Source organism: Enoplosus armatus, chromosome 8, assembly GCF_043641665.1.
Source record: "Enoplosus armatus isolate fEnoArm2 chromosome 8, fEnoArm2.hap1, whole genome shotgun sequence".
NCBI classification, from domain to species: domain Eukaryota; kingdom Metazoa; phylum Chordata; class Actinopteri; order Centrarchiformes; family Enoplosidae; genus Enoplosus; species Enoplosus armatus.
Window position 1 is genome coordinate 129,900 of NC_092187.1, and position 21,190 is coordinate 151,089.

General features: G+C 42.2%; 1 protein-coding gene across 1 annotated transcript; it reads right to left on the reverse strand.

Moving 5' to 3' along the window:
- Nucleotides 1-4,737: 4,737 nt before the first annotated feature.
- On the reverse strand, nucleotides 4,738-20,846 carry LOC139288411 (interleukin-17 receptor D-like). Its single transcript, XM_070909696.1, has 11 exons — nucleotides 20,648-20,846; nucleotides 13,699-13,857; nucleotides 13,059-13,177; nucleotides 10,546-10,669; nucleotides 10,230-10,268; nucleotides 9,349-9,494; nucleotides 9,158-9,232; nucleotides 8,599-8,665; nucleotides 8,025-8,171; nucleotides 7,663-7,835; nucleotides 4,738-6,205 (listed from the first exon to the last, which is right to left on the reverse strand). Exons 1-11 carry the CDS (start codon nucleotides 20,844-20,846, stop codon nucleotides 5,660-5,662), a joined length of 1,794 nt encoding a protein of 597 aa, XP_070765797.1. The 3' UTR covers nucleotides 4,738-5,659.
- Nucleotides 20,847-21,190: the final 344 nt, after the last annotated feature.

Sequence of the window (21,190 nt, forward strand, 5' to 3'; positions counted from 1 at the left end):
CCTGTTTTATTTTGTAGTATTGTGTGCCCTCTCGTTTCAGAACATTTTACTTCCTGCCCTCGTGTTTCCCGCCTTTGTGATTGTCAGTCCCCCTGATTGTTTCCACCTGTGTTCACTCACCTCATGTTTAAATAGTCTGCGTCTCCCTTTGTCTTGTGGCAGTTTGTCTTGTCCTCAGTGCCATGATAACCAGCGGTAATTCCATGTCAAGATTTCCTGTTAGTCCCTGTGTGAGTTGTTTCAGTGTTCTTGTTAATTTGTTCACTTTACTGTCTTGTTTTTCCTAGTTTTGTTCCTCCACTTTTTGGGAGTGATTTTCTGTTGTTAACTTTGTAGATATCTCTTGCTTTGTCAAGCTTCATATTTTGTTATAAATAAATACTCTTTATTATATATTTGTACTTTGTTTGAGTCGTGTGTGTGGGTTCATTTTTTGCCTTGCTCAGTCGTGACAAGATGCATATCAGAATCAGAAACTGTTTATTACTAAGTAACATACATTACAAGGAATTTGCCGTGGTCTGAAGGTGCTATTGTTTTGACAACAAATATGTAGAATATAAAAGGTAAAATAAAAATAAGATAAGATAAATAACAAACAGTGTAGTGACCAAAATAAAGTGTCCAGTAGGGGGTGGGTGCGTTAATGTAACGCAGGGGGGACAGGGGTGATGTACGTTAATATAACGTATAACTTGTGTTTGTGTTCGGGGGGGGGTCAATGTAAGTTCGTCAGGTTGACTGCAGAGGGGAAGAAACTGTTTTTGTGGTGGGAGGTTTTGGTCCTGATGGACCGCAGCCTCCTGCCAGAGGGGAGGGGGTCGAACAGATGGTGTCCAGGGTGGGAGGGGTCAGCAGCGATCTTCCCTGCTCTCCTCAGGGTCCTGGAGGAGTACAGGTCCTGAAGAGATGATGTTCAGCTCCCTCAGGAGCTTGACGGAGCTTGACGGACTGGTGACTGGAGGTGCAGCTGTTGGTGTACAGGGAGAAGAGTAGAGGAGAAAGAACACAGCCTTGAGGGGAGCCGATGCTGATCGTCCGCGAGTCTGAGACGTGTTTCCCCAGCTTCACGTGCTGCTTCCTGTCAGACAGGAAATCTGTGATCCACCTGCAGGTGGGGTCAGGCACGTTCAGCTGGGAGAGCTTGTCCTGAAGAAGAGCCGGGACGATCGTGTTGAAGGCAGAGCTGAAGTCCACGAACAGGATCCTGGCATAGGATCCTGCGGAGTCCAGGTGCTGGAGGATGAAGTGTAGGGCCAAGTTGACGGCGTCGTCTACAGACCTGTTGGCTCTGTAGGCGAACTGCAGGGGGTCCAGCAGAGGGTCGGTGATGGATTTGAGGTGGGACAAAACCAGGCGTTCAAATGATTTCATGACCACAGAGGTCAGGGCGACGGGTGTGTAGTCATTTAATCCTGTGGGCCCTGGTTTTTTGGGGACGGAGATGATGGTGGAGGCCTTGAAGCAGGCTGGCACGTGGCATGTCTCCAGTGAGGTGTTGAAGAGGCTCTTGGCTTGTAGTTGGTGATCTGTCTGAGCCCCCTCCACACAGAAGCAGAGTCGTTGGAGGAGAACTGGTCTTGTAGTCTCTCTGAGTACAGTCGTTTAGCTTCCCTCACCGCCTTGCTAAACTTGTACTTGGCTTCCTTAAACTCTGCTCTGTTGCCACTCTTAAACGCCTCTTCCTTTTCCAACCTCAGCTGTCGCAGTCTTTCTGTGAACCAGGGTTTGTCGTTGTTATAACTCACCCTGGTCCGAGTTGGTACGCAGCAGTCCTCACAGAAGCTGATATATGAAGTCACAACCTCTGTGTACTCATCCAGACTGTTGGTAGCAGTCCTGAAAACATCCCAGTCAGTACAGTCCAAACACGCCTTCAGGTCCTCTGCAGCTTCACTGGTCCACTTCTTCGAAGTTCTCGCAACAGACTTAGAAAGTTTTAATTTCTGCCTGTATGCAGGAATCAGGTGGACTATGTCATGGTCAGAGTGTCCCAATGCAGCGCGGGTGACGGCGTGAAAAGCGTTAATGACTGTGGTGTAACAGTGATCCAGAGTCCAAATATACAACTGAGCGCCACAGGAAATCATTCCTGCCTGTGGCCATCAAACTGTTCAACTCCTCCCTCAGAGTGTCAGACACTCAGAAGAAACAGACTGGAAATCTGGACCTGCTTCTACATATACTACCTCACTATTACTTATTCTTAAATGTCAGTGCAATACATATATGGTCAAACACAATAGTGCAATACATACAGTGCATCCGGAAAGTATTCACAGCGCTTCACTTTTTCCACATTTTGTTATGTTGCAGCCTTATACCAAAATGGATTAAATTCATTTTTTTCCTCAAAATTCTACACACAACACCCCATAATGACAACGTGAAAAAAGTTTATTTGAGATTTTTGCAAATTTATTAAAAATAAAAAACCTGAGAAATCACATGTACATAAGTATTCACAGCCTTTGCTCAATACTTTGTTGATGCACCTTTGGCAGCAATTACAGCCTCAAGTCTTTTTGAATATGATGCCACAAGCTTGGCACACCTATCTTTGGGCAGTTTCACCCATTCCTCTTTGCAGCACCTCTCAAGCTCCATCAGGTTGGATGGGAAGCGTCGGTGCACAGCCATTTTCAGATCTCTCCAGAGATGTTCAATCGGATTCAAGTCTGGGCTCTGGCTGGGCCACTCAAGGACATTCACAGAGTTGTCCTGAAGCCACTCCTTTGATATCTTGGCTGTGTGCTTAGGGTCGTTGTCCTGCTGAAAGATAAACCGTCGCCCCAGTCTGAGGTCAAGAGCGCTCTGGAGCAGGTTTTCATCCAGGATGTCTCTGTACTTTGCTGCATTCATCTTTCCCTCTATCCTGACTAGTCTCCCAGTTCCTGCCGCTGAAAAACATCCCCACAGCATGATGCTGCCACCACCATGCTTCACTGTAGGGATGGTATTGGCCTGGTGATGAGCGGTGCCTGGTTTCCTCCAAACGTGACGCCTGGCATTCACACCAAAGAGTTCAATCTTTGTCTCATCAGACCAGAGAATTTTGTTTCTCATGGTCTGAGAGTCCTTCAGGTGCCTTTTGGCAAACTCCAGGTGGGCTGCTATGTGCCTTTTACTAAGGAGTGGCTTCCGTCTGGCCACTCTACCATACAGGCCTGATTGGTGGATTGCTGCAGAGATGGTTGTCCTTCTGGAAGGTTCTCCTCTCTCCACAGAGGAACTCTGGAGCTCTGACAGAGTGACCATCAGGTTCTTGGTCACCTCCCTGACTAAGGCCCTTCTCCCCCGATTACTCAGTTTAGATGGCCGGCCAGCTCTAGGAAGAGTCCTGGTGGTTCCGAACTTCTTCCACTTACGGATGATGGAGGCCACTGTGCTCATTGGGACCTTCAAAGCAGCAGAAATTTTTCTGTAACCTTCCCCAGATTTGTGCCTCGAGACAATCCTGTCTCGGAGGTCTACAGACAATTCCTTTGACTTCATGCTTGGTTTGTGCTCTGACATGCACTGTCAACTGTGGGACCTTATATAGACAGGTGTGTGCCTTTCCAAATCATGTCCAATCAACTGAATTTACCACAGGTGGACTCCAATTAAGCTGCAGAAACATCTCAAGGATGATCAGTGGAAACAGGATGCACCTGAGCTCAATTTTGAGCTTCATGGCAAAGGCTGTGAATACTTATGTACATGTGATTTCTTAGTTTTTTATTTTTAATAAATTTGCAAAAATTTCAAAAAAACTTTTTTCACATTGTCATTATGGGGTGTTGTGTGTAGAATTTTGAGGAAAAAAATTAATTTAATCCATTTTGGAATAAGGGTGTAACATAACAAAATGTGGAAAAAGTGAAGCGCCGTGAATACTTTCCGGATGCACTGTACATATGTATATATATATATATATATATATATATACACATACATACATATACATTGCTATTGTATATATTTTTTACTTTTATTTTTCATATTTGAAAATATTGTAAATGTGTATATTTTTATTTTCTATTTCTCATTTTTATATTTTTTACATACTTTCATTTCTAATTTATGCTGCTTTCTACTCTTGAATGGGAGCACCGGTACTGTACAATTTCCCCCTGGGGATCAATAAAGTATTTCTGATTCTGAATCTGATTCTGATATCCAATGTTATCCACATTCCTTTCAGTCCATTCTCTTTTCTGCTCCACAAGTGGCAAGTCCACATTGGGATGAAAATTACCCCACACAATATTTAGCCCATAATCTAACCCATTTAAACCATATTCGACTGCTACTGTATCAATATTCCAACCAAGTCCTTTACGTTGTTGTGAATATTCCCAACAACCACACAGCACATTTGTTGCAGGTTGTTCCTCATCAGATCCCTTTAACTTAACCCAATATGCTTTAAACAGTCTATGGCTCACAACGATGCCTCCTCCAACCGGGTTGCCAGACCTTGTTGCTCAAGTCACTAAACTGTAATTACAATTTGAATTGTTAATTATATATACACGCGAAAGGTTCATAATTAACAAACCAATCCTTCACTTAAAAACTAAAATGGCATCTAATCAACTGTATTCAGACATGGTTGATTACCAAAATTACTCTAGACAGATAGAGGTTTTTCTGCAGCCTGGCAACCTACAGCATCGACAATACCTCCCATTCAGTCATACACAAATGTCATGAATAAGCCATATATGACATATTTGATGAGCCAAAGAAAACTTGTTTTAATCTTATTTTATTAGATGATTAGATGCATAAAAGAAAATCTAAATTTCACAAAAATACAACACAAAATGCAAGACAACTCACATTTATCCACGTCACCTTACATCAGCATAACATTACAAATGATGGGACCTATTAATCCATTCTTGAATATATGAGATATGCACATGTATACATAAACTATAAGCATGACTGTAAACATACATGTATACAATGTTCAGTATGTACTTCAAGGCAAACATTCTCAAACGATAACTTCAATAACTCGCGTATGAGATTAATTGTTTATTTATGTACAATGCTTGTATTACAAGTTTTTCATTTCATAATAACTTCACATGACACTGCAAGAAAACAAACAGAAAATGTCTTTTGTAAGACTAAGATAGCTTTTTTGACCATTACACACATTACTGGACGTTCTTTTAACAAATCCTTCCTGTACACACACACACACACACACATATACCATGTTAACACATTTTAGAGGTCAAAGTGCACTGCTGCTGCCATTGCAGCACAACTGAGGCAGAGGTGATTAGTTGGTCAATTATTTAAGGGAACCGTTAAGTTTGTGGCCATCATCAGTGTCTATCTTCAGGTAGTCTGACTCACCGGATGTAGGCTGTTGGGATAAGACTGCCATTGGCCAACTATTTCAGTCTGCGTGTTACCGTTTTGCAAGGGCACAGTCACTGCATCCTGGGCTTAGCGCTGTCCAAGACGATTGTGATTGGTTTAAAGAAATACAAACAAGCCAGAGCGTTTTTTTCTCCTGTCCCAGAATGATAATGGGTTGAGCTAGACCTTTCTCCGAAGTGTGGAGATAGGTCTGGCTATGTAAGCCAACTATTCTCCTATACTGGGCTGAGGACCACCATTAAGTTAGGGCGTATTGGATTGCTTTTTTTAGTGTTTAGTTCCCTCCCTCCACAGAGTGATACCTTTTTGCCCTCATTGCCATCCCAGCCTCGTAGATTGCTAACTGCAGAGCTGCTCCGGCTGGTGACTTAGAAAAGCCCTCCTCTGAGATGTAGTTTATCTTCAGGTAACCCCCCGGCCTATGCAGAGCCACTCCATGGAGGTGGGAGAAGAGCAGCGGTAAGTCACTTGTCAGCGTGTAGTGAGATACCAGCCTCAGCTCAGTGGGAATGTCTGTTTCCTCAGAGTACTCAAAAATGGCCGCCATGTATTTGGACATGTCCTGGCCCCTGGCTTTGGCTCGTCCCACCTCCTCTCCGACAAGTCTGATGGCTACATCAGAGCTGAAGGCGTTGGACCCAAAGTCCAGCCCTCTGTCTGCCTCATCTTTGTTGTCACCCTCTGGCTCTGGCTTAGGTCTGCGATTGAAGCCCCAAGAACAGATCACCAAGATAAAGTCGCTCTCCCGGATCTGACGGCAGTGCCAGGCCATACTGCCCTCCTCAGCCACGCTCAGAGAGTCCCACAGGTCCAAGCACACCTGGGAAGAACAAAGGAGAACACTGTCACGACAAAGTGTTCTAATAACACATTTTACACACCCCTATTTCATATTAAAGAAAAGATTGAAACACAGAAATTGTCAATATAATAATTAGCTTTGTAAGATGACAGTTATCCTTTTTTGTATTTCCGTCCTAGCCTTGTGGACAGTGGACCCTTGGGGGCTTACTGGGGTGGGGGGTGGGGTTTCCCATCCAGTCTACATGTGTTTTGTGGACTTGGAGAAGGCTTATGACCGTGTCCCCGGGGGGTCCTGTGAGGGGTACTGTGGGAGTATGGGGTCATCGGGGCCGTTGCTACAAGCCACCTGGTCCTTATATGTATATGTGTATATATATATATATATATATATACTGTATATATATATATATATAGTGCAAGCTGTATCTGTATATTCTGCACAAAAGTCAAATACGTTTTCGATGGGTGTCCCTTGTCACAGATTCTGTTTGTGATATTCATGGACAGGATCTCAAGGCACAGCCGGGAGAGGAGAGTGTTTGGTTTGGGGACTTCAGAATTGCTTCTCTGCTCTCTGCAGATGATGTGGCTCTGTTGGCTTCATCAGATTGTGACCCACAGCATGCACTGGGGCGGTTTGCAGCCGAGTGCAAAGTGGTCGTGATGAGAGTCAGCATCTCCAAGTCCGAGGACATGGTTCTCTCCTGGAAAAAGGTGGATTGCTCCCTGCCTGAGCAATCTGAGTTACTGCCTCAAGCAGGGAGTTCAAGTATCTCGGGGTCTTGTTCACGAGTGAGAGTAAAATAGAGCGTGAGATCGACCAGCGGATTGATGCGGTGTCAGCACTAATGCAGGTGTTGTATTGAACTGTTGTGGTGAAGAGGGAGCTAAGCCGGAAGGCAAAGCTTTTGATTTACCACTCGATCTACCTTCCAACCCCTAGCTATGGTCATGAGCTTTGGGTAAGGACCGAAAGAATGAGATTGGGTATACAAGCGACCGAAATGAGTTTCCTCATCAAGGTGGCTGGGGTCAGCCTTAGAGATAGGGGGAGGACCTCAAAAGGGATCCGAAGGGAGCTCGGAGTAGAGCCGCTGCTCCTTTGCATCGAAAGGAGCCAGTTGAGGTGGTTCGGGCATCTGATCAGGATGAATCCTGAGCGCCTTCCTTTGGAGGATTTCTGGACATGTCCAACTGGTAGGAGACCCCGGGTTAGACCCAGAACACGTTGGAGGGATTACATATCTCATCTGGCCTGGGAACGCCTCGAGATCTCCCTAGAAAACATTGCTAGGGAGAGGGATGTCTGGACCACCTTGGTTAGCCTGCTGCCCACCGCGTGCCCGGCCCCGGATAAGCAGTAGAAAATGAATGGATGGATGTATTCATAATTTGTTTCTGCCTGTCCGATTCCACTGAATCAGCACACCTGTAGGAAAAGGCATTAGAGCCACGACATGTCATGTCCACTACCTGAGTGGCCATGTGTTGTTGTATGAAGGCCCCTAACTGCATGACAGCTTTGACATGAGCGGGCCCATCATAACTGCTGTAGCAAATCAGAAGACGAGGAGGGGTCAGCCTGTTTCTGGGCAATGCCATCACTTCCTCCTGAGTCCCGCTTTCTTGATGCTGCTTGATAACATCTGAATGGATGAAAATAAGAAATCTGGTTGTATTTCACATCATGCCAGTAATGGAAAAGACAGAACAGAGGTACAAGAAAGGTTCTCTGTCAAATGGTGTAAAATGGATTATTATCATGACTTATTTTGATTAGCTTTCATGAAATGCAAGCAGTGATTTTACATGAAGTATTTGGTTTGTCTTCGCACCTGGTTTTATGTCAAGTTTCTTCATCTGCAGCTTGGGCCTCCTCCTGGTGAGAGCAGCCAGTAAGACTACAAGTATGGCTACCACAGCCAGGCCCAGTGGAAGCATCAAAGCCCAGGAGAGAGTGACAGAGAGTTGCAAGGCACCTTCTGAGGAGTGGGGAGTTGTGATTACATGATAATTCAGTGACAGACCTTAAAGAAGTAGTTTGACATTTTGGAAAATGCGTTACTAATTACTGCCGAGAGTTAAAATGAGATGATTGATACCACTGTCATGCCTGTGTGCTAATTATGGAGCTAGAGCTGGGAGTAGATTATTTTAGTTTAGCATAAAGACTGGAAGCATAATAAGAATATTTCCCCAAATTCCAAAGTATTACTTAAAGGGATGAAAGACTGATGGGATTGATCACACATGTATTAAATATACACAGACTGTATTCATGGTCCAACAGACACTTAAATATTATATCACTTATATCTCCACAACAAAATGAAAAGAGAGGTTTGCATAGCACCTACTATGATGCATAGTGATTGTGTGGATCAGCAGCAATAAAACAACCTCCCCCACCTTTTTGAATGTGCATGACTTGAACACTGAATGTTTTCCTCACTGCATCCACTTCGTTAGCTGCAATCTGTGAAACAAGAAATGTTGAGCATGACAGTTCATTCTTGACCTTGTAGATTGACAAAATAAACTTCTTTTGGGGGCCACTTGGGGGCAGCGCAACAAGCTGTAAACAAAACACTGACACATCACCTTATAAAGTTGATATATCGACTGTGTTGGCTAACAGCCTATTTATCCAGAAGACATGGAGCAACATTAGCATTAATTTGGGGTTGTGATGATGAATGCAAGTCCAATATTCACTCTCCTTTTATCTCTGTTTTGCTCTCCACCAGCTCTTGAGGGGAAATATCTGGCTAAATGCTAAATGCCGATGGTTGAAAATTAATGCATAAAATATATAGATAGTCCATATAATACATATTTTTTGAGACTGGTATTTCAATATAATTTATTAAACACAAAGCCCCTGAGATTAGGTTGAAAACAGTTGTAGTTTTATATATTATGCAATCAGTGTTAAGGATAGAATAGTTATAATCCACTTTTATTTTACCTCACAAGTGTAATTGGTTCCTTCTTGAAGGCCATTCAGCTGATAGCTGTGATGAGTTTTGTTGTTGGTGGAATTCTAAGGAAATTAAATACAAGTATTCAGTTCACTTAATTATCAAATAGTTCCGTAATACACATAATAGAAGCAAGGCATTGGCAAAATATAAAGCTGCAGAAGTTGAAACAACTCACAGGTGTTATGTCTGTGTATTTCATTATGCCGTTTGCGTAACACAGTGAGAAGTAGCTTCTGATGCCCAGGTTCGGGGGAGCCAGGTTAAAGGTCACTATGATGGCAGTCCCTTCATGTTGGACCTCAATATATTTGGGATACCAGTCTACAACCAGACCATAAAATATTGACATGATGTCAAGCTGATCATAAGAAGAAACGGTAACGCTTCATTTTACAGGTCCGCAAATTTCATGATAAGTAGGTGATAATTACATGCATACATACATTTCAAGGAAAGTAATACGAAGTTAACTGATATCTAGATAGTTCCTACTAGCTAAACCCTGTTCCGTTGCCATCTCATCTGTCTCCGGTTCTGGTGCCCATTCCGGCGCCACTCCCCCACTGGGTCCCCCCACCCCGGACTTGAAAACCTTCTCCTCCTGCAGGGCCAAAGCTCCTGTGCTAGCTTCCAGACCCTTGTCGGTAGCACAGGGAAGACTTTGTTTTCCTCCTGGGCAGATCGACTTCAGGGCTAACCCCCTTCACTTTTACCCAACAGCTGGGAAGCAAAACGCAGGAATTTCTTGGTTATTGAAGAGCTGCAGCATTTATTCATGGATTGATAGATTTTCAGCAAGTTTAACTTTTGTGAAAAATCGAACCGCAACTGCTTATTAGGAAAGAGCACAATATAATTCTTAAATAATTTTGCAGTAATTTTGGACACATTTAGGGGTAATTTGGGGATAATTTCAAAGAAATTTCAAATACGTAACTTGCTAATTATCACCTACTTTCCATGAAATTTGTGGACCTGTAAATTGAAGCATTACCGAAGAAGGAAAACATTTATTGTTATACCAGACTTTATTTGGGAACTATGAGAAATTCTCACCTTTTTTGCACTGCTCAAGACCGTTCTTCTCTGCACATGCTGCAAAACCAGCGCATATTACTATAAATTCACCATTGTTTTGACAATAGTCTTACTGAAAGATATATGATGAAAAGGGCAAAGTTTAGAGAGCAGAGAGCTTTCTGGGGACAGAGCAGGAGATGTCATTATATGTACAGTAAATAAGCCAAGAGAAGGAGGGATTTAGATTTTGAAGGTTACCCTGAAGCAACCACAAAGTTCACTGAAACTGTGTGTGTGTGTGTGTGTGTGCTTTATGAGATAATATCTAGTCTAGAGCTTAAAGTAGTCTTACAGCGTGTGGAAAAGATCTTGCTGTGGTAGAACCTCTCCCACTCCTCAGGCACTGGCAGAGCCATGACGGTAACAGCATACTGGGACCCAAGGGAGAGGCCGGGGAAAGGGTCTGACTTGTACACCTGCAGAATTCAGTGGCAATTATGACTTCAAACACACTGCACACTTATCTGATAAGCTGAGATAAGAGTTTTTGACATATTCTTTATTAGTGGTTAAATAGAACGGCTTTCTCATACAAAGTCTCATATATATTGCTGTTATATATTATATATATTCATCCATCTATTTGCTATACCCACTTATCCTTGAGAGTCACAGGGGGGCTACAGCCAATCCCAGCTGACATATGTTTATCAACACTTTCCCCAAAGAATTGTTGAGTCGAGTTGCCATTTTATGTGATGTGACGTTGTGTGTTTTTGATTGAATTTGAACTTTTTACTTACTTTTTTGTAGGATGATTTGATTTGAGCATATGCAGATTTGGATATGAGACTTGGACTTGGTTATGGTCAGATTTGCCTCCCAGAGTACCAGAATACTAGTACAGAGTGGTCATTGCAGCCTGTAGCTCTGGTACTAACTTGTGGTTCTTTCATGAAACATTTACCATTAAATAGATATCACGTTTTTTAAAACATGATCCCTGTCTTTCATAGGCAACAATATGGTGTTTATGCATTGCAGTTCTTAAAAGTCACTTGTTGGTTTAACACTTGCTACACTTTAACAATTTCACACTTTTCTTTATTGTATGATGACGCCTCAAGGACATGTATGGATGTGTTAATGACCTTTGGTATGGTCCAGAATACTTAAATAATCTGTTGATTTCATGAGTCTGTTCTTAAAGCTGTGTTATTATTGGTTCTGTTAGTTAAATTATAAAGCTTGTATGTAAGGTGAAGCATGCTTTAGTGAAGTAATGCTAGATTAAAGCTGCATTTCATGTGTGATTTGTGCTATTTTCCAATGCTTTATGCGAATACATATTTCATATACATATTCTATAGGTGAGTTCAAATGCTCACCTATAGGACTCCATTAGAGATTGTCATTAAGTTGAGTTAAAAGGGTTAAAAAGTGGTATTTGAGTATAAATGATAGTAATGCTAATTCATTTTCAATCTAAAGCATATAATCCAAGGAAAATTGTAAAGCTATTGTGACATATTCCATCAGGATGTTAAAGTAAATGGACTCAAATGGTCTCACATATATAGTGCTTTTCAACCTTCATGGTTCCCACAGTTTTGGAGCTACAGCACTGTGTGTCATCTATAAAGGTTTTGTGAAGAGTTAGACCATCATTCAGCCAGGGATGCTATAGGACATAGTTTTTACATGTAAAACAATTAACACAATATACGTTATATTAACGTACATCACCCCTGTCCCCACTGCGTTACATTAACGCACCCACCCCCTACTGGACACTTTATCTGGACACTTTACTTTATTCTGGTCACTGCACTGTTGTTATTTATCTTATCTTATTTTTTATTTTTATTTTTATTCTTATTCTTATTTTAGCTTTTATATTCTACTTATTTGTTATCAAAACAATAGCACCTTCAGACCACAGCAAATTCCTTGTAATGTATGTTACTTGGCAATAAACAGTTTCTGATTCTGATTCTGATTCTGATTACAGAAACCGAAATGAAGCAGGTGGATAGCAACTTGTTGCCTAGTAATGGGCAAATTGCACTAATCTGTTTCTAATATGTCAGACATAAAATGCATCGTCGTGGGACATAGTGACGCAAATATCTCTTCTTTGAAACTGGCAGATTACATATAAAATTAGACAGATGAGTTGTGTACACAGGGTTGAGCAAAAATGATTTGTTTCAAAAACAAAATCAGCCCCATACAACCTATAGTTATCAAAATAAGGGTTATTAGAAACCTCACCGTTTTCATCGTTTACCAAGTCAAACACAGTAATGTGTGTTCCTTTCATTGGATTAAGTGTTAATGTGGTTTAAATGTATGCATGTGGAGTTCCCACCGTTGTGAGCATGTCCAATGGTGTATGGTGTCATAGTCCTTCAGGACATTCTCATAACAAAAGGCTAAATAACAGACTTCCTGTGACGTTGCCTCTCGTGTGATAATTACAGCTTTTGAATGATCTTGATGAGCTTGATAAAATCATAAGGGCATATTTTCAGTTTTTCTGAAGGATGATGTCACTGTTATCCCACCCAAAATATAACATAATTTCATAAACACCAGGTCATAATGTGAGAGTATGTCCAGAAGCTAAAAGATACTGGCTGCTGGTGTGTCTTCCCAGGGGAAAGTCTTTGGTCTTTGGGGTGGGAAAGATTTAAGATCCACTCCCTGATGAAATAATCTGTAATCAAAATGTAAATGTATTTATATTCAAAGTATTGCTTAGTTGTTTGTTGTTGAGAACTGCTTTTAACAAGAATTTGCGTTAAAAGTGGCATTCTAGGCAGAAAAAGAAGCACAGACCAAAGCGAGCGGGGCCCTTCCTACCCTTTGAGCATGTGAAGCCGGGATGGAGAGGTTACGGTGGAAGAGAAAGAGCTGACAGGCAACACCAGACCCTCCCAAAGCCTGGAGGGACACCTGAAAGCCTCGCAGGAAGGCGATGCCTGCAGCAAACACAAAAGGACAGCGTGAAGTCAGTGTCACGGACTCGGCAAGCCATCATCTAAGTTGCATACAAACTCCAAAGTCAAATGCATGTGTGTGCTGCTTGTGTTACACCAGTTCAGTGCATGCTCAATTAAACTTTTAACAAGAAAGTCTGTTATACTGTCACCTGTCAAAGCCTGGAATAATTCAACGAGCTGTCTCTCATACCTGTACTTAGAAGCATTCTCATAATGCAAGGCATAATTTTCGCCTTTCAAAAATAATTCACTGTATGTCACCTGAAGTAAATCTTCTTTATGTCAAACCCTGATATGACAAATTATTTGGGGGACGTAACTCCTGCCTGACATGGTATTTTAATTTCAAAACTGGCTACAGTCTTAAAAACTGACCAAACAACTGTATGACTTTCGCCCCAATTTAAAGACATGCTATGTATCCTTATCACAACCGCATACAGAAATTGGCTTTAGAATATAGGATGAGAGTATTTCGTTGTCAATCTGTATCAACATACCATAGTAACTGGGCTTCCAGGAGACAACCATTGTGTCATATTTGGGGTTTGGCTCATGTACAAACTCAATCTTCACATCATTTGGTGCTTGGACATAGTGCTGACAGATTTTAGGGTCTCCTTCTCCTAGCAACTCAAAACATGGCCATGGAATACAACCTGAGGAGAAATAACAATGACACATAGAATATCAAAGTGTTTTGCTGCAAAAGACATTCTCAGTACATGATGATTTCTTGACAGTGCACAAGTCAGCAATCAATACATTTCTGGATATCTAATATGAAAGGAAACAGGATGTTTTAGCAAGACCGGGCTACAGTCATGCTAACGGCTATGAGGTTGTACTTGTTAGCATGCATGGATAAGCGTAAATACAGTAAGATTGTTATTCACGTCGGCGGTAATGACTCCCGGTTACGCCAATCGGAGGTCACTAAAATTAACGTGGAGTCGGTGTGTTCGTTTGCAAAAACTATGTCGGACTCCGTAGTTTTCTCTGGGCCCCTTCCCAATTTGACCAGTGATGACATGTTTAGCCGCATGTCATCATTCAACCGCTGGCTGTCGAGGTGGTGTCCAGCAAACGATGTGGGCTTCGTAGATAATTGGCGGACTTTCTGGAGGAGACCTGGTCTGATGAGGAGAGACGGCATTCATGCCACTTTGGATGGAGCGGCTCTCATATCTAGAAATCTGACCGACTTTATTAGTGAACCAAAACCGTGACAACCCAGAGTCCAGACCAGGATGCAGAGTCGCAGTCCTACACGCTTCTCTGCGCTTCCATTAGAGCAGTTACCCACCCAAAACCCCATAATGACTGTGTCTCCCCCCCGACCACTTAAATTAATTCAATCAAAATTAAACAGGAGAGCAGTCATTAATAAAAACCTAATAAAAATTAAGACCACCACTGCTATAGGACAAAACAATAGGAAAATTAAGTGTGGACTGTTAAATATCAGATCTCTGTCATCTAAAGCTGTATTAGTAAACAAGCTAATATCAGATAATCATTTTGATCTACTGTGCTATTATTACAGCTATTATTACAGCTGTAACTACTATCATCAGTCATATTTCCATTATTATTATAATTATAGCTGCTATTTCTACTGCTAGTCCGTCTGTCGGTCTGTCTATCTGTGTCTTTATGTCTATCTCTCTCTCTGTCTCTTTCTGTCTGTCTGTCTGTCTCTCCCCCTCTCTCTTTCTCCCTCCCTCTCTATGTCTCTCTCTCTCTCCCTCTCTCTCTCTTTCTCAAACCCAACCGGTCAAAGCAGATGACCGCCCACCTAGAGTCTGGTTCTGCTTGAGGTTTCTGCCTCTTAAAAGGAAGTTTTTCCTTGCCATTGTCGCCAAAGTGCTTGCTCATGGTGGGAACTGTTGGGTCTCTGTAATAACATTATATTATTATTATTATCAAAGTGTTTTTATTGAATTTTCTGTTCAAACAACAAACATCCCATTCAAAAAAAAAAAATAAATAAAATAAAAAAAATAAAATAAAATAAAATAAAAAAATAAATTAAAAAAAAGACAGCAGGACTCAAAACATACATCTCAAATACAGGTCTAAACCACAGACAAAACAGTAACAAGACATACCATACTAATATCAGACATCAGACATACCCATCACCCATGTGGGAAGGGAAGGGAAGGAGGGGGGGGGGTCAAAAGCTGCCATCTATGTTGGGGCTAATTAGAACTCATGTTCAAAGTAGGAAATAAAAGGCTGCCAGACCGTAGAGTACTTCTTAGTGTTGCCCTGCAAGGTGAATCTAATATGTTCTAATTTAAGGTGTGCCATCACCTCTTCTACCCATCGTTTATGGGATGGCGGTGTCGCCTTTATCCAGTTAAGTAGGATCAATCTCCTAGCCAGCAATGAAGAGAATGCTATTGTTTTCCTTTGAGAGATTGTTAGTGGCGCTTCCCTTGGTGTCACACCAAAGATGGCTGTCAGAGGGCCGGGCTCTATATCTTTGTTATAGATTGACGAGAAAGTTCTAAAAATTCTGGCCCAGAACTCTTTCAGCTTGGGACAGGACCAGAACATATGACCTATATTGGCTGGCAACTGTTTACATCTAGGGCAAGTCGGATCAGCCCCCTGATACATTCTTGCCAGTTTGTCCCTTGAGAAATGAAGTCTGTGTAAGACCTTAAACTGTATCAATCCATGTCTAACACATACAGAAGAAGAGTGTATTAGTTCCACTGCCCGTCTCCAGTCAACATCTGATATGTCCAATTCTAACTCTTCCTCCCACTTCCTTTGTAAGATATCAAGGGATGGGGAAGCCACCTTCTGGATGCTCACATAGAGCGTGGAAACCGTCCCTTTAAGAGTTGGATTCATGTCTAGCAGCCCATCTATCCATCCACTCCGCGGCAACTCAAGGGATGAGGCGAATGTCTTTTTCACAAAATCTCGAACCTGAAAATATCTTAAGTAATTCGTCTTTGAGGGGATTCCATATTCCTTCTCCAACTGAGCAGCAGACATGAAAACACCACCTTTAAAAAGATTTTTGACGCATTCCACCCCAGCTCTATACCATTCCCTAAATGCTGTTCCCCCAAGGGCCGGGGAGAATAAGTGATTGCCATAGACGGGAGCAGACAGGAGGGCGTTTCTATTTTTAAAATGTGTTCTGAATTGGACCCAGATTTTGATAGAGTCACATACAACAGGGTTGTTTGTGTAAAGGTGTTTGCTTAAGGGCAGAGGAGCGCAGACCAGGGAGCATAGGGACACCGGGCTAGATGCATATCTTTCCATATGTACCCACACTGGAGTTTCATCGTCATCCAACTTTGAGACCCAAAACAACACCTTATGTATATTAGCAGCCCAATAATAGTGCATATAATTTGGTAGGGCCAGGCCTCCCTCTTCCCTCTGTCTCTCAAGGAACTCCCTTCTTATCCGGGGGACTTTTTTTTCCCAGATAAAGGTGGATGTACATTTATTCAGTTCTTTAAAAAATGACTTCGGTATGAAAATTGGTACCGTCTGGAATAAATAGAGGAACCGTGGCATTATGTTCATTTTAACAGAATTTATCTTCCCTGCTAATGATAGGGGGAGGGATGACCACCTTTCCATATCTAATTTTGCCGTATCCAATGTTACTTTAAAATTATGATTAAATAAATCTTTATACCTCCTCGTTACATTGATACCTAAATAGGTAAACTTATCCTTATTTGTTGTAAAGGGATAGGCCTGGAATGAAAGTTTCCTCGCCTGTTTATTAATTGGGAAAAGGACACTTTTTCCCAGGTTAATTTTATAACCCGACACCCTCCCATAGTCTTCGATAATACCAAGAGCTACCGGGATGTTCGTGACAGGATTCGACAGGAAGAGGAGGAGGTCATCAGCGTATAAAGACAACTTATGAATTTGCGTGCCCCTGTGTATTCCCCCGAGCTCAGCAGCATGCCTCAGCATTATTGCGAGGGGCTCAATTGCCACATCAAAGAGCATGGGCGACAAGGGGCAACCCTGCCTTGTCCCCCGAAACAGAGGAAAAGGTTCAGATATTATATTGTTTGTTCTTACCATAGCCTGGGGGTTCGCATAAATTATCTCAATCCACGAGCGAAATTTAGGACCGAATCCGAATCTCTCGAGGGCCGTGAACAGATAGAAATACTCTATTCTATCAAAGGCTTTGTGGGCATCCAGGGAGATCACAATCTCAGGCTCAATGTTATCTTCAGCAGTGTATATCACATTAAACAAGCGACGGAGATTACTGGAAAGTTGTCTACCAGCAACAAACCCTGTCTGGTCAGGATGAATTATTTTACTTATAACAAGCTCAATCCTAGCCGCCAATATTTTGGCCAATATCTTATAATCACAGCCAAGTAGACTCACTGGGCGGTATGATTCACATTTAAGTGGGTCTTTATTTTTCTTAAGGAGTACAGAGATCAAAGCCTGTGACATTGTTTGAGGCAAAGCTTTTTTATCAAGGACCTCCCTATATACTCCACAAAGCAGGGGTATCAGTTTAGAAGCGAATGTTTTATAAAACTCACTTGGGAACCCATCAGGGCCCGGCGCTTTGCCTGTCTTCATATTCCGAATCGCATTCTCTATCTCCCTAGCCGTCATGGGTCCCTCTAATCTATCCCTATCTGCGTCATCTAGGGATGGTATTTCCAGATTTTCAAAAAAAATTTTCACTCGTTCCTTGTCATCTGTTTCTGAAGTATACAGATCCTTATAAAAAGATTTAAATTGGTCGTTAATACCCTTCTGATCTATAATTTTGTTTCCCAGGTTATCTCCTATCTGTACTATCCTGCCAGCAGCTGCTGATTGCTTCAACTGGTAGCTCAGGAGCTTACCCGCACGCTCACCATGCTCATAGAGATCCTGTCTTGACCTAAGATATAGATCCTCCTCACATTGACTTATCAAGACATCATATTCAGTTTGGAGCAAAATCCGCTTTCTATGTAGCTCCTCAGAGGCAGTCATAGAATTTGCCAGGTCAACTTCTTTTATTGCTTTTATTAATTCCGTGGTACGTTTCATCTTTCTCTTCCTTTCACCAGCACTGTATGAAATTATTTGTCCTCGTAAATAAGCTTTTAAGGATTCCCACAGAGTGCCATTACTTATATCAGGGGTATCATTAAGTTCTAAGAAAAAGACTATTTGCGAGTTTATGAATTTTGTAAAATCATCATCTGCCAATAGCCTGCTATTAAGGCGCCACATTCTCTGAGGTGGCGTATTCTCAGGAAAGTGAAGTTTCAACATGACCGGGCTGTGATCAGATATTACTATACCAGTGTATTCTACATCTGTTACTATAGAAGTCAGTTTATTATCTAATAAGAAATAGTCAATTCTAGTATATGTTTGATGTGGTGGGGAGTAAAAGGAGTACTGTCTGGAGGTTGGGTTTATGAATCTCCATGGATCAAACACACCATATGCTTTACAAAAAGAGTTAATGCATTGTGCTGATTTACTTAATACATTGGATGTTGGGCTAGAGCGGTCCAAGGTTGAGTCTAGGACACAGTTTAGGTCTCCCCCTAGAATCAGATTATGAGCGTCCAAATTAGGCAGTAATGAGAATAAGTCCTTAAAAAATTGAACATTATCCCAATTGGGTGCGTATATGTTTGCCAACACCACTGGCATATTGAATAATTTTCCAACCACAATAACATATCGACCATGTTTATCTTTTATAGTAGTTGTTTCTACGAATTGTACATTCCTGTGTATAAGGATGGCCACTCCTCGACTCTTACTATTGAAATTTGAGTGATAAATCTGATTGAATCCCCCCCTACAAAGCTTGAGGTGGTCCTTGTTCAACAAATGCGTCTCCTGTAAGTAAACTATCTCCGCTCCCTGGTCTCTCAAATGCGAAAATATCTTACTCCGTTTAGCCGGCTTATTGATCGCCCTTACGTTCCAGCTCATCAATTTTGTGTCCATTCTGCTCGCATCCATGTTTGGTGCCATGTCAGGAGTCCGCAGCCCGGAATCACCATTGCACCCCTATGATACCCACTTTCCGGATCACACCTTGAAGATTTGGCAGCAAAAACAAAAAGGTTAAAAGGAGAGGGTCTGGGGAGGGAGGGGGGGGTGTCACACACACAGACACAGCTAACACATAACACATTACATATATGAACGCTAACACAGTGCTCTTTAACGAGCTCTCTCGTGGCCAACCGGTCCATCATCCTCCTACACACCAAGCCTACCGTGTGCGGCTCCGTGTATATCACCCCCTAACCTTAAAAGTATAACATCACCCCTTTGACTTAATCACCTCATGGGAAAAACAAACAGAGGGAGCTCTCAAGAGCAAGATCCTAAATAATGTAAAATATTAAAAATAGAAATAAAAGGCAATACCATAGGCAGTAGGCAACAATAGCCAAGGGGGAAAAATCAATTCTTAAACCTTGAATAAGACAAAACAATAATATGACAGGGCAACCGTAGCTCCTAGGATGGGATGAGAATTATATATCTATATACAAAGAAAAAAAAAAAAAATATATATATATATATATATATATATATACATACACCCAGCAATATATGTGAGTGCATGTGCATATCCCCACTTAAATACACACTGAAACAAATATTTCTTTGTCAATATTGTCAAATCTAGTCAACAAAATCCTGCTTGCAGTAGTCATCCCATTTCAACAGTGTAAGCATGTGTACATTTCTACTTAGCCAAGCTGAAACCAGTCTATATGCTTCACCCAGGGTTCAGTTTCTTCTTGATGTAATCCACGGCGTCTTTTGGGCTCTCGAAGATTTTCGTTTGCCCTCCTTCTGGCGTAATCACCAGGGTTGCCGGGTAACGCAGCCCATATCTGATCCCCGTGCAGGCCCGCAGGAGGCTTCTTGCTTCTTTGAAGGCTGCTCTCTTACTGTTTACCTCCTTGGTGTAGTCCGGGAAGATGTGAATCTGTCCGCTCCGACCCTCCGGTGTTCTCTCCATTTCTCTCGCCTTCTTCATTATCTCCTCTTTCTCTGTAAAGTAGTGACATCTCACGACGAACGCTCTCGGCGCAACTCCGTTCCCGTCTCGTCTCGCGCCGAGTGTCCGGTGTGCTCGATCAAGCGTCGGTGTTACTGCTAGTCCCAACTTGTCTTTCAGCAAGCCCGCCATAAAGTCTGACGGCTTTTTGCCCGTCTCGGCCCCTTCTCTTACCCCCACGACACGTATGTTGTTGCGTCGTGATCGTGCCTCGAGGTCTTCACTCCGTCCCCTCAGCTTCAGTACCTCCTTCTCCATTTCTTTCAGTTTTGTCTCAATGTTGGTTATGCTGTCAGACTGACCATTCAATATTTCATCCACCTCTTTTTTCCGTTCGTCCATCCTATTAGCCAAACTGCTAGTATGATCGCTAATCAGCCTCACCTCCCCACGTAGCAACTCAAACTGAGCTTTAGCATTCTCTTCCACGCTCTTAGCCCATTTTTCCATCTCGGCCTTCGTCTCTTTCCTTCCTTTCTCTACTTCTTCTTTGCACCTCACGATCTCGGTCTTTGTCTCCTCCCTGTATTTCGTATTCTCAACGTTGCCGTTTTTAATCTCGGACATCATATCCTTAGCCCACTGAGGCATGTCGTCGGCACGTGTTAGGCTAATATCACCCTTGCTAGCCGAGGAGGTCAAGTTGCTAACCACCGGCGGCTTTTCTCCGCCCGTTCGAGTCGATCTGGAGGTCATTTTCGGTCGTAAACTGCACTGAGAACGCACTCGTTCACTCCCAAAACAGAATCTTATTCGTCCAGCCCCCCCAAAATGATACAAATATGGCGATATTAATATTTTTGACTACTTTTACACGGAGCCTCCGCACACACGTCTTCACACGGCAAAGCACATCCGGAAGTCTTCCTGTAATAACATTATAAAGAGTCGGTCTAGACCTGCTCTATTTGTAAAGTGTCATGAGATGACTTTTG

Excerpts from the sequence above, each read along its gene's own strand:
- LOC139288411 (XM_070909696.1), bottom strand. The coding sequence starts at position 20,846 with ATGCCTCAGTGGGCTAAGGATATGATGTCCGAGATTAAAAACGGCAAC. Across the intron at positions 13,178-13,698 it reads CTGGAAGCCCAGTTACTATG|GCATCGCCTTCCTGCGAGGC; the intron begins GTATGTTGATAC and ends TGTTTGCTGCAG. Across the intron at positions 9,495-10,229 it reads TCTTGAGCAGTGCAAAAAAG|ACTGGTATCCCAAATATATT; the intron begins GTGAGAATTTCT and ends GTCTGGTTGTAG.